Source organism: Lycorma delicatula, chromosome 2 (assembly GCF_047948215.1).
Source record: "Lycorma delicatula isolate Av1 chromosome 2, ASM4794821v1, whole genome shotgun sequence".
NCBI classification, from domain to species: domain Eukaryota; kingdom Metazoa; phylum Arthropoda; class Insecta; order Hemiptera; family Fulgoridae; genus Lycorma; species Lycorma delicatula.
In genome coordinates this window covers 236,465,737-236,479,220 of record NC_134456.1, presented here as the reverse complement: position 1 = coordinate 236,479,220, position 13,484 = coordinate 236,465,737, and the positions used below count along the sequence as shown (strand labels likewise).

Here is a 13,484-nt window from a genome sequence, read left to right as displayed (position 1 = left end):
AATATTATATAATTTTAAAACCCCGACAATAAATTTTAAACGCAAGAAATTTTTTTTAAAAATTCATAGAAATACAAATGTCTGTAAGTGATTTTTCCCCTTTAATATCAACTTTAAGGGATGTTGTTGTAGAGGTAAAATATAATTAAAACACTTGTCTGTTTATTAAGAACAAAGAGATCGCGTTAATATATACGCTCAATCCGTTTTGCCTTTTATATAAAATCTTTTAATCCTTTGTAGTTTTTATTTTTAAATCATAAATATAAGAGGCTAGATTGGAACATGTTTTTATTTTTATTTATAACTGTAATAATAAATTTTTTAAAAAAAGTTGAAAATTACGTTTAAATCTGTGAATTAAAAATAAAAAATAACTAAGGTAAAAATAATTATTTCTTTAAATAACTTGGCAGTAGCTTCTTAAATATTTTATAAATCGTTTTGATAAGCTCTGTATATAAGGAACACGCAATTTGTGTTTTTTTTTTTAGTTCTATGTAATACTGAGTGGAGAAGGTAACATTTCTATTGTAATTTCAATATTCTGTCAATCCAATGTCAGATATACTATACCACCACCATTAAAATAAAAAAAGCTCATACAACAAATGACGGTATGCCATAAACATTTTATTAACTTCAATAAATTTTTATATGAATACATATATTTTCTATTTGTTTATTATTACTATTATATATTGCTAGATTTGTGAACATTAATTAAATTTTATTGTCTACTTCTATAAGAATAGATATATTACAGTAAAAGTTATTTATATTTCAAATAGTGAGGTTACAAAATAAATAAGTGTAATTTTAATTTTATAATAGATATTTTAAATTTCAAAAAAATGTTCTAATTCTTCTTTAAAATTTAAAAGTTGGCGCTGAATTAAAAAGAAATAAGTTTTACCTTTAATCGTTAATTTGGCATTACCTTCAAAAGGACACTAGAAAATTTATTAAATCTTATTATTTAGTGTTTAAATTTATTTTATCGGTGTACTTTGGTGGTTGGTGTTCAATTAACCACACGTCTAAGGAATGGTCGGCAGAATTTGTACAAGACTACACCTCATTTAATATCTTAAATTTGTAGAGATTTGGGAGATTTGCTTATGGTTCACTAGTTGAACAGATTGAAACGTATACATTAGGAAAATAAAAATTAAATTTTTATTTAAAATATAAGTAAGCTTATAAAAAAAAAGGCTGGCCGAATGAAAACAAAAATCGTTCATAATAAACCAAAAGGTAGAGATTATGTCTTAATAAGAAACATGCAAAGGAATGCATAGAAATAACATAAAGATTGGAACTAAACGTAAATATAACAAAACTTTAAACTTAGACCCGACATTAAAATAAACACCTGAAACACTCCCGATTAACAGAATCATACAGCAGCAAGGGACACTGTTCAGGCTCTGCGATTCGAAGGGGGAAATTTGTGAAATTCCCGCCACTTTTGCGTCCCGTTCCGTAAACGTAAACTTCGGCTTTTTGGAATATAGGAAGATGTATTAAATTTATTCTCAAGTTTCCTGATTTTCTGAATATCAAAATAACATCAGAAAAAATATAGTAATGCTATAACAATTCAACATTAAGCAACATGAAAAAATAATGATTAATTATTTTGTTATCGTCTAATATTTTAACAATATACTTTTTTGCTTAAAAATTTCCCGTTTAGGTTATCTGGAAAAAAATTGTAAATAGGGTCACCAGAATTAACTTCATATACAAAACAAAGATTCTATGAAATTAATCCATTTGGTAAAATGTAGGGCTCGATTCTACGTAAATTTATATATATATACAGAGTGATTCAGGAGGATAAGGCAATACTTTGACAACTCATTCTTGAGGCTAAAAATAAGAAAAAAGTTCATATAAACATAGGTCCGAAAACGCTTCGTTAGCGAGTTATACGGGGTGAAAGATTTCGCCCGAGTTTCAGTTCCTTCCGGTAAATTAAGGCTTTCTGAAATTCTGGGAAGGTCAATTAAGGCGCAAATTCAATTGTTTCTTATGGTTTTTGAGCTGGGAAATCGAAAAAAATAGGTCCCAGAACTGTATCTCTCTTAGTTTCTAAGACATCCCATGTAAAACGTTAAAAATAGGGTCAAAAACACATTTTTTTACGTTTGACGTACAATAACGTTGTTAAATTGGCAATAAATCATCCTTTTTTTAAACATAAATTGTAGAGAATTTAATTATAAAAATAATGATGTAAATAATGTCAACAGAAAACAAATAAAATTTTAAACTTTTTTTTTTGTCTTCAGTCATTTGACTGGTTTGATGCAGCTCTCCAAGATTCCCTATCTAGTGCTAGTCGTTTCATTTCAGTATACCCTCTACATCCTACATCCCTAACAATTTGTTTTACATATTCTAAACGTGGCCTGCCTACACAATTTTTCCCTTCTACCTGTCCTTCCAATCTATTCCAGGATGCCTTAGTATGTGGCCTATAAGTCTGTCTCTTCTTTTAACTGTATTTTTCCAAATGCTTCTTTCTTCATCTATTTGCCGCAATACCTCTTCATTTGTCACTTTATCCACCCATCTGATTTTTAACATTCTCCTATAGCACCGCATTTCAAAAGCTTTTAACCTTTTCTTCTCAGATACTCCGATCATCCAAGTTTCACTTCCATATAAAGCGACGCTCCAAACATACACTTTCAAAAATCTTTTCCTGACATTTAAATTAATTTTTGATGTAAACAAATTATATTTCTTACTGAAGGCTTGTTTAGCTTCTGCTATTCTGCATTTTATATCGCTCCTGCTTCGTCCATCTTTAGTAATTCTACTTCCCAAATAACAAAATTCTTCTACCTCCATAATCTTTTCTCCTCCTATTTTCACATTCAGTGGTGAATGTGAAATAAATAAATATTGAATAAATAGATAAATAAAATGTTAAGTGAAGAAGCATGAAATCAGCCGGTATTATGTGAATTATGTTGTGAATGTTGTTGCCAACTGCTATATGGTGTTGTTGACGATGCAGGATAACTGCAAAAGTTTAATTTTGGAAACTTATTAAACAGATATTATTATATAACTGTGTTTAGTCTTTTTTGTTACCATATCATATTAAGATCAATTAACACAGTAGTAACTATGATAATAAAATATTTGAATGGTCAGAAAATTATATATATATATATAAAACAAGACATATTTTACTTAAAAATATATTAATCTCTTGGGTTAACTAATCAACTATACAAGCTTATAGATTAAATTCACAATGTTTCACTTAGAATTCTCTAAGCTTCCTTAGGTGACAATACACATAAGACATGTAAGAGAATTTTGTATGATGTGTGTATGAATGAATTTAATTTATAAGTTTGTATAGTTGATTGGTTAACCCAGGAGATTAATAGAGATAATATTTTTAAGTAAAATATGTCTTTATTATATTTACTTCTATCCGATCAAGAGGAAAAAAAACTTTAATAAATTAAATTTAAGTTTTATATATATATATATATATATATATTTAAATTTATAGTAATTATCGTTTATAATGTCCTCCAAGGAACCGACGATTTTAGGTCATTATAACCGATAGTCACAATAACCGATGTTTAGGTAGCTTAGTGGTACTACTTTAATATGTCATCTACACTGGTATTGTAATACAGTAAAATAATAATCAAATAGATGAAAAAAGAAGCATTTGGAAAAATATAGTTAAAAGAAGAATATGTGACTTATAGGCCACTTACTAAGGCATCCTCGAATAGTCGCTTTAATATTGGAAGGACAGGTAGAAGGGAAAAATTGTGTAGGCAGGCCACGTTTGGAATATGTAAAACAAATTGTTAGGGATGTAGGATGTAGAGGGTATACTGAAATGAAACGACTAGCACTAGATAGGGAATCTGGAGAGCTGCATCAAACCAGTCAAATGACTGAAGACAAAAAAAAAAAAAATTTATTCAATCATTTTTCATGTAATTATAATATTAGTTACCAACTGATGATGCGTGATAACCATGAAAGTTAACTATTGGAAGTTTATTAAATATTTATATAACTGTGTTTAGTTTCATCCGAAGGTCCTGGGTTCAAGTCCTGGTCAGGCATGGCATTTTTCACACACTAAAAAACATTCATTTCATCCTCTGAAGCAATACCTAATGGCGGTACCAAAGGCTAAAAAAAACAAAAAAAAACTGAGTTTGGTGTTTTTTTTTTTACTATATCATATTAATCATAAGACCGTACTAATCACAAGATCATATTAGGGATAAGAAGAAGTTGCTTAAAATTAAGCTTAAGAATATGTACTGGGTGTTAGGTAAGAGATCACAACTTTCTTTGTCCAAGTTCTGCTCAACAAGGCTTTCTTGAAACCGATATGAACGTATGGGATTGAACTCTGGGGTACAGCCAGTAATAGTAATGTGAAGGTCATTCAACATTTTTAGAACAAACTTCTACGGAACATAACCTAAGCTCCGTGGTTTATGAGGAATGCTGAGATCCACAATAACTTAGGCATTCTATAAGTTAAAGAGGAAGTTGGACATCTAGCTTAAAGGTATGTGTCCATATTGGATAAGCGTATTGATCATCTCGCTTTAAATCTGCTAGACAACAGCGAGGACATTAGGAGACTAAAAAGGCTCCATGTACTTGATCTTGTTGATGGCCCATTATTATGATCCAGTTTAGTGGCTTGGTGCTCACGTTTATTGTTTGTTGGCTGTTTCAAAGTTACTGTTTCCTTTATTGTTCTATTTAAATTTTGTTTTATTTATTCTTTTTGTTCTATTTATTTTGTTGTTTTAATGTTAATATTGACTGGACATTCAAAGGCACTATCAAATGTTATATTATTTATGTTATGCTTTGTTTCTGTATTACTTGAGGATTATCATTGGGTGGTCCTCGTTTACGCGATTGTCAGTCATGTGTGGCTAGCCACATAATAAAACAAGTTTTACTTATTTAATTTTATATTTTTTAATATTTATGATTACATATTTTTATTTTATAACTTTAATGTGTTATTTGGAAGAAAATATTTAAGTGATGATGAGGGAAAACCTTGAAAGCACTATTAGAAAAAATAATAAGCATAAGGTAAGAAGCATTATCAAATTCTGTACTCTTGGTGGTAAACGGTTTTTATACTTTTGTCTTTGAGATATTAGTACATAGGGGAATATGGACAAATACAATAACGAAAGAATTGTTTTCTGCTATGTTAATATTATCAAAATCGTTTTGTGTTTTGTACAAATTTTTTTTTGTTGAGATAATGACTTAACTTGATTATTTTGATTTATAAGAACAATTTTGAGTGTGACTCATTGCCAGCGTTTAAAATTTTCTTCTGCTGGCAGCTTCAACGCTACATTTATTTGTATTAGTTATTACTGTAACTAGTTTTATGAGGCTATACAATATTTTGTGAACGAGTGGATGTACGTAGATTTAAAAATAAATTTAATAAAAACTAAAAGAAAGAAGTTTGAAAGAAGAAATTTGCGTTTGGTTCCTACGGCATACTTAAACATGAAGAAGAATTTGACATGTTTACTTCAGAGAATAACATCGGGACTATGTTGCAAACTGAGTGATCATAGCATGTGGTGTCCACAATGTCGATTAAGATTATTCAGACGAAAGAAGTGCAGGAGTGAGAAATTCCTCCTGTGTCTGTCTTGGGGATGCGATCATATTATATTAGGTCTAGACCAAAGGTAGAGAAACCAAAAACAGAAAAAGATAGGCATATAGATACAAAAGATTACAGAAATCAGTCATCGCCTGGAAAATGGTGATAAAAGTTAGTTTATTACAAAAAATAGTTTTAAAAAAATGCGCATAATAAAAAAGAATTGATGGGAAAATTACTATATCAATATAAATACATATACCTGTTTGTTGAACAACCATAAGAGTCTGATTTACGCATAGAATAGTTGTTTTCAATTCTAAATTTATGAAAAATTCATTTGTAATGAATGAATTTTAGTAAAAAATATTAAGTTTTGGTTAATTAATCCAAAAATTTCCTGATGTGATGAATATGAATGAATAATAATTTTTGAAAAGAAAATTATCTATACGTATATATGTGTGTGTATAACTAGTATTTTTATCTGTATAAATTAAGCTTGGGTAAACATTACATTACACTACTTATTACACGGCATCACTGTACTAAAATTTAGCTGATGTAACAGTTAAAATAATCTTGTCATGCACCAGTGTTATTATAGTATATGTTCCTGTGTTTTTTCAGCTACATCATTTTTCTAAGAAAAAGTTTCTAAAAAAAAGTCACTCTTATTTCAGAAACATTACATGATAAGAGATATCCTAAATAAAGTTGGAAATGGAAGAAAAAATGAAGATAGTTCAATCTGTTTTATGGAGAAAAAATTTTATTTGATGTACAACGTCTTTATAAATATATATATATTTCACTAAGAGTAAAGATTGCTGTAAAAAAAAAAACAAGCAGCAGACTAAGAAACTATCGAATCAATAAATCAATAGGGATGAGCTTCAGGAAAGACTGATACTTCTTGATAGGATTAGAAATGAAATTATAAAAAAGAGAATGATTTAAAAGCCTGTGATAGAAAAGTTGGAAATAAGACACTTTAACTCAGCAAATGCTAGATTCAAGAACCCCCTGTTACCTTGGTTGTGGATTATAATTTGGAAATAGATTCGTGGAAAACCCCGAAGTAAGTGGATAGATAACATTTCGAATGCCATACCCTAATGAAAATTGAGAGACGGAAGACATATTAATTGAGATAGATGGTGTTTTGGATTGTGGTAGATGGCCAAAGCTATAAAAAGTTATAATAATAGTAATATTTTTAGAATAGTAATAATTTATTTTTTTAAATTAATACCTGAGAACGGGCAAGTTGTTTTCTTCTGGCTTGCAAAGGAGGTACAACTAATCTGGGTGATTCTTCTCTGAATACAGTTTCCGGCTCTAGGGCCTCCATCTGCGTCAGACTACGAGATCGACCCTAAACATAAACAAAGAAAAATTATTCAGGTAAAATATAATTGTAAAGTCTATATTATATAATAATGTAATATAGGTTAGTTTAATAATTTTATGTTTTTCAACAAACAAAAAAAAATAAAGAAAATAAAAGAATATTATATGTATTCATTACACATTACAATAAAAATTAGTCATCAGTAGACCGTAAAATATTAATACAATTATGAATTTTGAAGATTTTTATTTAAGTAAACAAAGGCTACACATTTTTAAGATAAAATAAAAACAATGAGTATTAACTTCAACTCTTTAATCCTCTTTCTTACATGAATACAATAATCTGCTTAATTTTAATATATTATGATAAAAATTTTAACCTTAAGAAGAACGGCAAGTAAAAACAATATTATAATATCCAATAATTTTTCAGAGGTTAAAAATTAAATCTATGCTTATAAACTTATTTTATATTAATTAATGTTTATGATAATATTTTTAAATGGACTGATATAATAATACGAAAAAAATTATATTTTTTAACTTTTATTTTAACAGAAAAAGAATTTTTTAATTACTTTATTTGTAAAAACTTTGAACAGATATGATGAATGGTCTTTATAAAAACAACTGCATTCCTATATTTCATAACTAAAAGTAATAAACTATTTAAAATCGATGATATTTATGCCAAATTAGACAGTGAATGATTAATTAGTTTTAAATAAATCCATTTAGCAAATTGCTTTTTTTTCAATCATCTTCAAAATCTAAAAAGCAGTTCTACCTAATATGTAGCTATATACAACATTTGGATGTAAAATCTATAACATTTGTAATCAAATTTGTTTTTTTCTGCAAAAAAATTGTGAAAAATATTCTTGCACAAGTAGATACAAAAAGAAAAATTACAGATTCTTCTTCTATATTAAAAATATCTACAAATCTGTTAACAGCTCTTCTTTCTCTTGAACTACGTGACATAAAAGAGACGTTATGTATTAGTACATTTGTTACATTGTATTAGTACATTAGTTATGTATTAGTATATTATGACATCAAACTCTAAAAACATTAAAAATTGAATTTTACCAGAATCCTTTGTTTTTGTTTTCCCTGAAGTTTTAATAAGGAAAAATTAAGAGTATTAATTTTTGGATAAAATTTGAAGCATATGGAGGAAAAACATGCTAAGTAAAATTTTACAAATTTTAGAGTGTTTTTACAGTTGTACACTCTGGGTAAACAACTTAACATTAATCGCTATACATTAAACTATGTTATGACATCTAACATTTTATGAATAAAAAAAATTAAATTCACTTCTTTATTTACATTAGCTAAAGTTTAAAATATTCACCATATTTAGACAAAAAATGTTTGAAGTGAGAAAGCTTTATACAGTGATGGACTTGTGGACTTTGTGCTCAAGATCATACAGAAAATCATCTGGCATAAAACATCAATGCCATCAATTTATTGTGGAATGTTCACCTTCAGTTCATCGATAACGTAAGGATTTGATTACTCTGTTTTTGATTTGGTTTGAATTCTATCCTTCAAATAGCCTCAAAGGAAAAAATTGCAACTAGAAAAATCTGGTGAACCCAGAGGCGATTACCCTTTGCTGACAGTTCATTCTTTTGCAAAGCCTTATGAAAGCATGCTAGTGAATTGTTTGATGACACATTGCTGTGTCTTATTGGAAGAAGTTGAACTCGTTTTCACATCTATTAATTAAGCGCAGAATTTTTTCAAAACTTGTATGGTACCCTTCTGTATTGACAGTCCTACCAAAATATGTTGGCACCGTTATACAATAATCAGAAATAGCACACATTCACCAATTTTATCAACCTGAAGTGGACCTGAATCATCAGGTGAGCATGTTTAGTCATCCGACAGTGGATATTGTAAGAATTAACATGCCCAAATAAATGAAACCATACCTCAGGTATGGAAATATAGCATCAGGTAAGATATATTCATTGTCCATAGACAATATTTTGGTAAAGCCAGTCGCAATAATTAAGACGTTCCGATTACTTTGTTCTCTTAAGTCATTTCACACTTTTTACATGACATGGTTTCAGATGTAAATCATAAAGAATCATACAAGATGTATATTTTTCATTACATAATTTGTGTATATATTTTTAACATCAGCATTAAAATAACTGCAGTTCAAACCGGTTCAATCTGGTTTTAAATAGTAACCTGTTATAAAATTTTACTAGTAAACATATTGATCTGGTATTTTGTTTTTTGTCGTTTTCTTTGACAGTGGTAATTAGTCTGTAAATATTATAAAATCAATGTATAGTTGAGTAGGAATATTTATATTTAGCCTGTTTTACTTGAAAGGCAAAATATACAGTCAGAATATAACCCAAAAGGTTGAAAAATCATTTACTTATAAAAAAATTTAAACAAAGATTAAGAGACTGACTGGCCTACCAATAACAAAGTGATTAATTCAAATTGTACAAATATGAATCATAAAAAGTACTATTTTCTTTGAGTATAAAAACAATAAAGATATCATACTTTCATTTAAAAGAACTTAAAATGAAACAAAAAATTAAAGATTAATTTACATACGAGATAAACAAATAATTAATTTTAAAATTTAGTTTATAGTGTTAACAGTATAGGTAACTTAACAACAAAATGTATAGAATTATTAGTGACATGACAGAGTCTGTTCTTCCCTAAGAATAGCTGAACACAACAAATTCCTTCTTTGTATTACAATACTAAAAGACCTATAACATTGGATGTAACTGTTTTTTTTTTCTGAACTACATATCAGATAAGAAAACAAAGTCATGAAGAACATTGACATCAAAATCTAAAAAAAACTTTGAAAACCGAATTTAGCCTGTTTATCTTCTACACCCTTCATTTCAGTTTTATTGACTTAAGATTTTTGAAAGCTATAGCAAATAGATTGATCTATACAGCACTGGTAGAGGTAAAACATGATAAGCTTTTTTCTTTCAAGTATCTCATACTCTTCAATGTTACCATTGAATGAAATAATTGTTAAAAGAACATATGTATAACAGCCCTTTGACCTGGTCTTTCAGGAGAAGGATGGAGGAGACACTGAAAACAGGTGGTGAGTAACTAGAGGTGATAAAATAGCTTGCCGGGTTTATAATTCATTAATTGTCGTTTTAGGATTCAATCCTGAATAAAAAAAAAGCTTTTTTCTAAAGGATATCATCCTTTAAAAAAATATTGCCCTGCAGAAAGAAAAACCTTTCCGCTATTGTCCTTAACAATACTCTCTTTAATTATACAGCAAATTTGATTAGTATTCTTAAGTTGGTACACATTTTTAATTTTAATGAAAAATGAAAATGAATGATTATCCCCAAGTTAATTTTGGGGTAGATTAAAGAACGAAAAAATGTCAGTTGATGGTATAAATAATACATCGCTATGATCCAGACACCAAACAATTTTTTTTTTCGGAGGTTACAGCACTACAGGTTTCCATACCCAGATAAACAAAACTCTCAGCAATAAAAATTATGAAATTATTTTTCTGAAATAATGAATATATTTTAATTACCAAATATTTTTATAAGGACAAATTAGTAATTTAAGAATACTAATAAAATTGTTTGTATTATTAAAGGGAATCTTGTTAAGGATAATGGTGGAAAGGAAAGGACAACAATTTCTGCAGTGCAATTCTTCTTCTTTAATTCTTCATTTCCCCAAATTCTTCTTCTTCTTTATTGGAACTGTCTATTGACAAGTATCAAGAAACAGCATTCTGTAATATGATGGTCTGTCCAGAGATTTTTCTTTTTAATTATAATATCCTTGCCTCCCTTTCAAATCATCCAACATCCTATCCTCCTTCCTGTTCCTCTTATACCAAAATATTTCCTTCTATTACTACTTTTTGAGCACAATCATGTCTAAGGGTGTGGCCTATCCAATTAGCTTTGCTTTTTTGAGTTGTCTTAATCATACTTTTTCTCTCATTTATATTTGTTAAGTCCTTATCATTAGTTACTCTCACTAGGTTTAGTGTGTATCAGACACAACTGAAATACACTATTAACCTAACCAGATAGTTAGGGGATGAGTAGGAAGAAGGAAGTAATAAGGATTATTTAAATAGAAATTAATAGTCAGATTACTGACTTATAGCAACTTCCTTCTGTATCCAGGATGTTGAAATTTACAAGGATAATATTGTCAAACTACCATACACTACTGACACTACTATGACACTACTGACAAAACCATGGCCTTGACTGAATTATATCCTGGAAAAAAACTACCTGACAATAAACACAAATACAGGACCAAGATTTTTATTCCTCCAAGATGTTATGTAACACGACTGACACTAAAACCAGTGTAAATAACCATGACTCCACAACACCTAAAACAAATCATAACGAGCACACACAGCTGTCACTTTTCTCCAGATCTGTTCAGGGATCTGAATTCCGTTTTCCAACTCCTGGTGGAGCAGAATGGGAAAGTATTCACAGGAATAGGTCAAGTCAAGTTATATAAAAGATGATATTATCAAACATATTTACGCTTTTAGAAAAAAAATTACACATCGAGAACGATATGGGTACGGTTAGGACATAACAAAGCAGAGATACAGTCATATGAAACAATGACAGAAGAAGAAGCAATACATATGGTAACAAAATCAAAAGCAGAGGTGGTGAGTCTACTACAGACAGTCAATGCACCTCCTCCATCGAGGTTTTTATATCGCTTGCTAGGTTTGAACTTGTATTAATGCTAAGTACAATATATATGTATAATACCTAGCATTTTTCTCCATAGTCACATTGCAAAACTTTCCAGATATTGATTTTCTCTTTTCCTTATTATGCACGATTCACCATATAGTACTCCATTCCAAACAAAACAACATTTTGCAAATTTGCAAAAGGAAAAAGTAATATTTTTTTATAAAATGAAAATAAACTACTTTAATATTTGTTAATTAATAATTATTATTTATCATACAACTATAAATAATTAATTACTATCTACTGTTTCTAACAAATTATCATAAAGTTATACTTCTGTAAAGCTATATCAATTTTGTACTATATACCAAAACCATAAGTTGATTAACATGATCTTCGCAGTAAGATTGTCTTATTTTACATGTTAAGTTGTTTTACAAGTTAAATTACAAACTTGTCTGATTGTTTCACAAGCTGTAGCAAAGTATATTGATTTAGACAAGTTTATCAATGGTAGAAACATAGTTATAAACGGGAAATTTTATTATTGTTTAGCCACAAACATTTAAATTACTTTATGCCTGAATAGTTTCATTGCAACCTGTATGAAATCTAAATTAGCTTACTCTAAATAATTAAACAGTAAAGTGATTGCTATAGTGTGGGATTTAATATACGAGTATATTGGGTTCGATGTATGGTTGATCTCATTTGAAGAATTCATACGAGTAGATTAATTTCCTTGATAATACTCGGTTACAATGAATAAACTTTATTGCAACTCAGTGGGTTACTGTCATATATATATATATATTTACATGTATTCCAGGTATCCGAAATAGAGTTACAGAGGTTTCAGGAACAAATATAGTTTTTACTTTGTAGCACTCAATAGTATTTCATGTGTAATCTTGAAACTACAGCAATTAAGTTTTAGTTTCTACAACAATTAAGTTATTCTCTGTACAGAGCAGCTGCAAAAGACTGTTGCACAGATCAAGTTGTTATATGCCCGAGCATCAGTACCATAGCGTCACCACAAGAGAAAGCACAATGTGGGTACTGGTTTGCAGAAAAGTAATCAGTGACTGTCATACAAAAAAAAAACACATTGTACCTGATTCTATTGTAGAAATTCTTCTAGTGACAAAAGCATATGTAAGTGGTGTGAAAAGGTTTTGGTAGTCAAACCATAGGTAGACTAAATGGCAAAGCCTTCCTGTCAGCCATCCTCTTAAATATTCGGAACAATTAGTGCATACTATATGAGGAGCCCGTGTCTAATCCTGATCACCAATTTTACACTGAAAATACAAATGATACGCTTTTTTAATTAAAAGTGTAATGTTTTTTTTCTATTTTATTTTACGGTAAACTCACCGCATACATAACAAAAGGCATCCATATCATTTACACAATTTCGAGGCATTATGACAATGCATTGTTAACAAACTTACGACAGCAATAAGACTGAACAAAATTAATTCATTCTTAAATCCAGTGCTTAATACAAACAATACAGCTGTGTTTTCAGCTACATGTTTTGATATTTTGCACAGATCAAAGAAATTAAAGAAGAGATGGAAGAATTAAATCTGACTTACGAAGATTTACTTAATAAATCCGAAAAATTAAAATTTGTTATAAAAGATCCGAATACCAACTTTAAAGTAAGAACTTTTAATTATACAAAAATGGTTTCTCCAGAAGAGGATCGTAAAGCAATATCA

General features: G+C 29.0%; 1 protein-coding gene across 8 annotated transcripts in view; it reads right to left on the bottom strand.

Moving 5' to 3' along the window:
* LOC142319765 (pleckstrin homology domain-containing family G member 5-like) overlaps window positions 1-13,484 on the bottom strand; it is a 1,099,338-nt gene that overhangs the window by 303,685 nt on the left and 782,169 nt on the right. For all 8 annotated transcript variants that reach the window (XM_075357406.1, XM_075357404.1, XM_075357407.1 and 5 more), the window contains one exon: window positions 6,915-7,037. In XM_075357406.1, coding sequence (XP_075213521.1) covers window positions 6,915-7,037 — 123 coding nt within the window. The remainder of the gene's footprint in view (window positions 1-6,914; window positions 7,038-13,484) is intronic.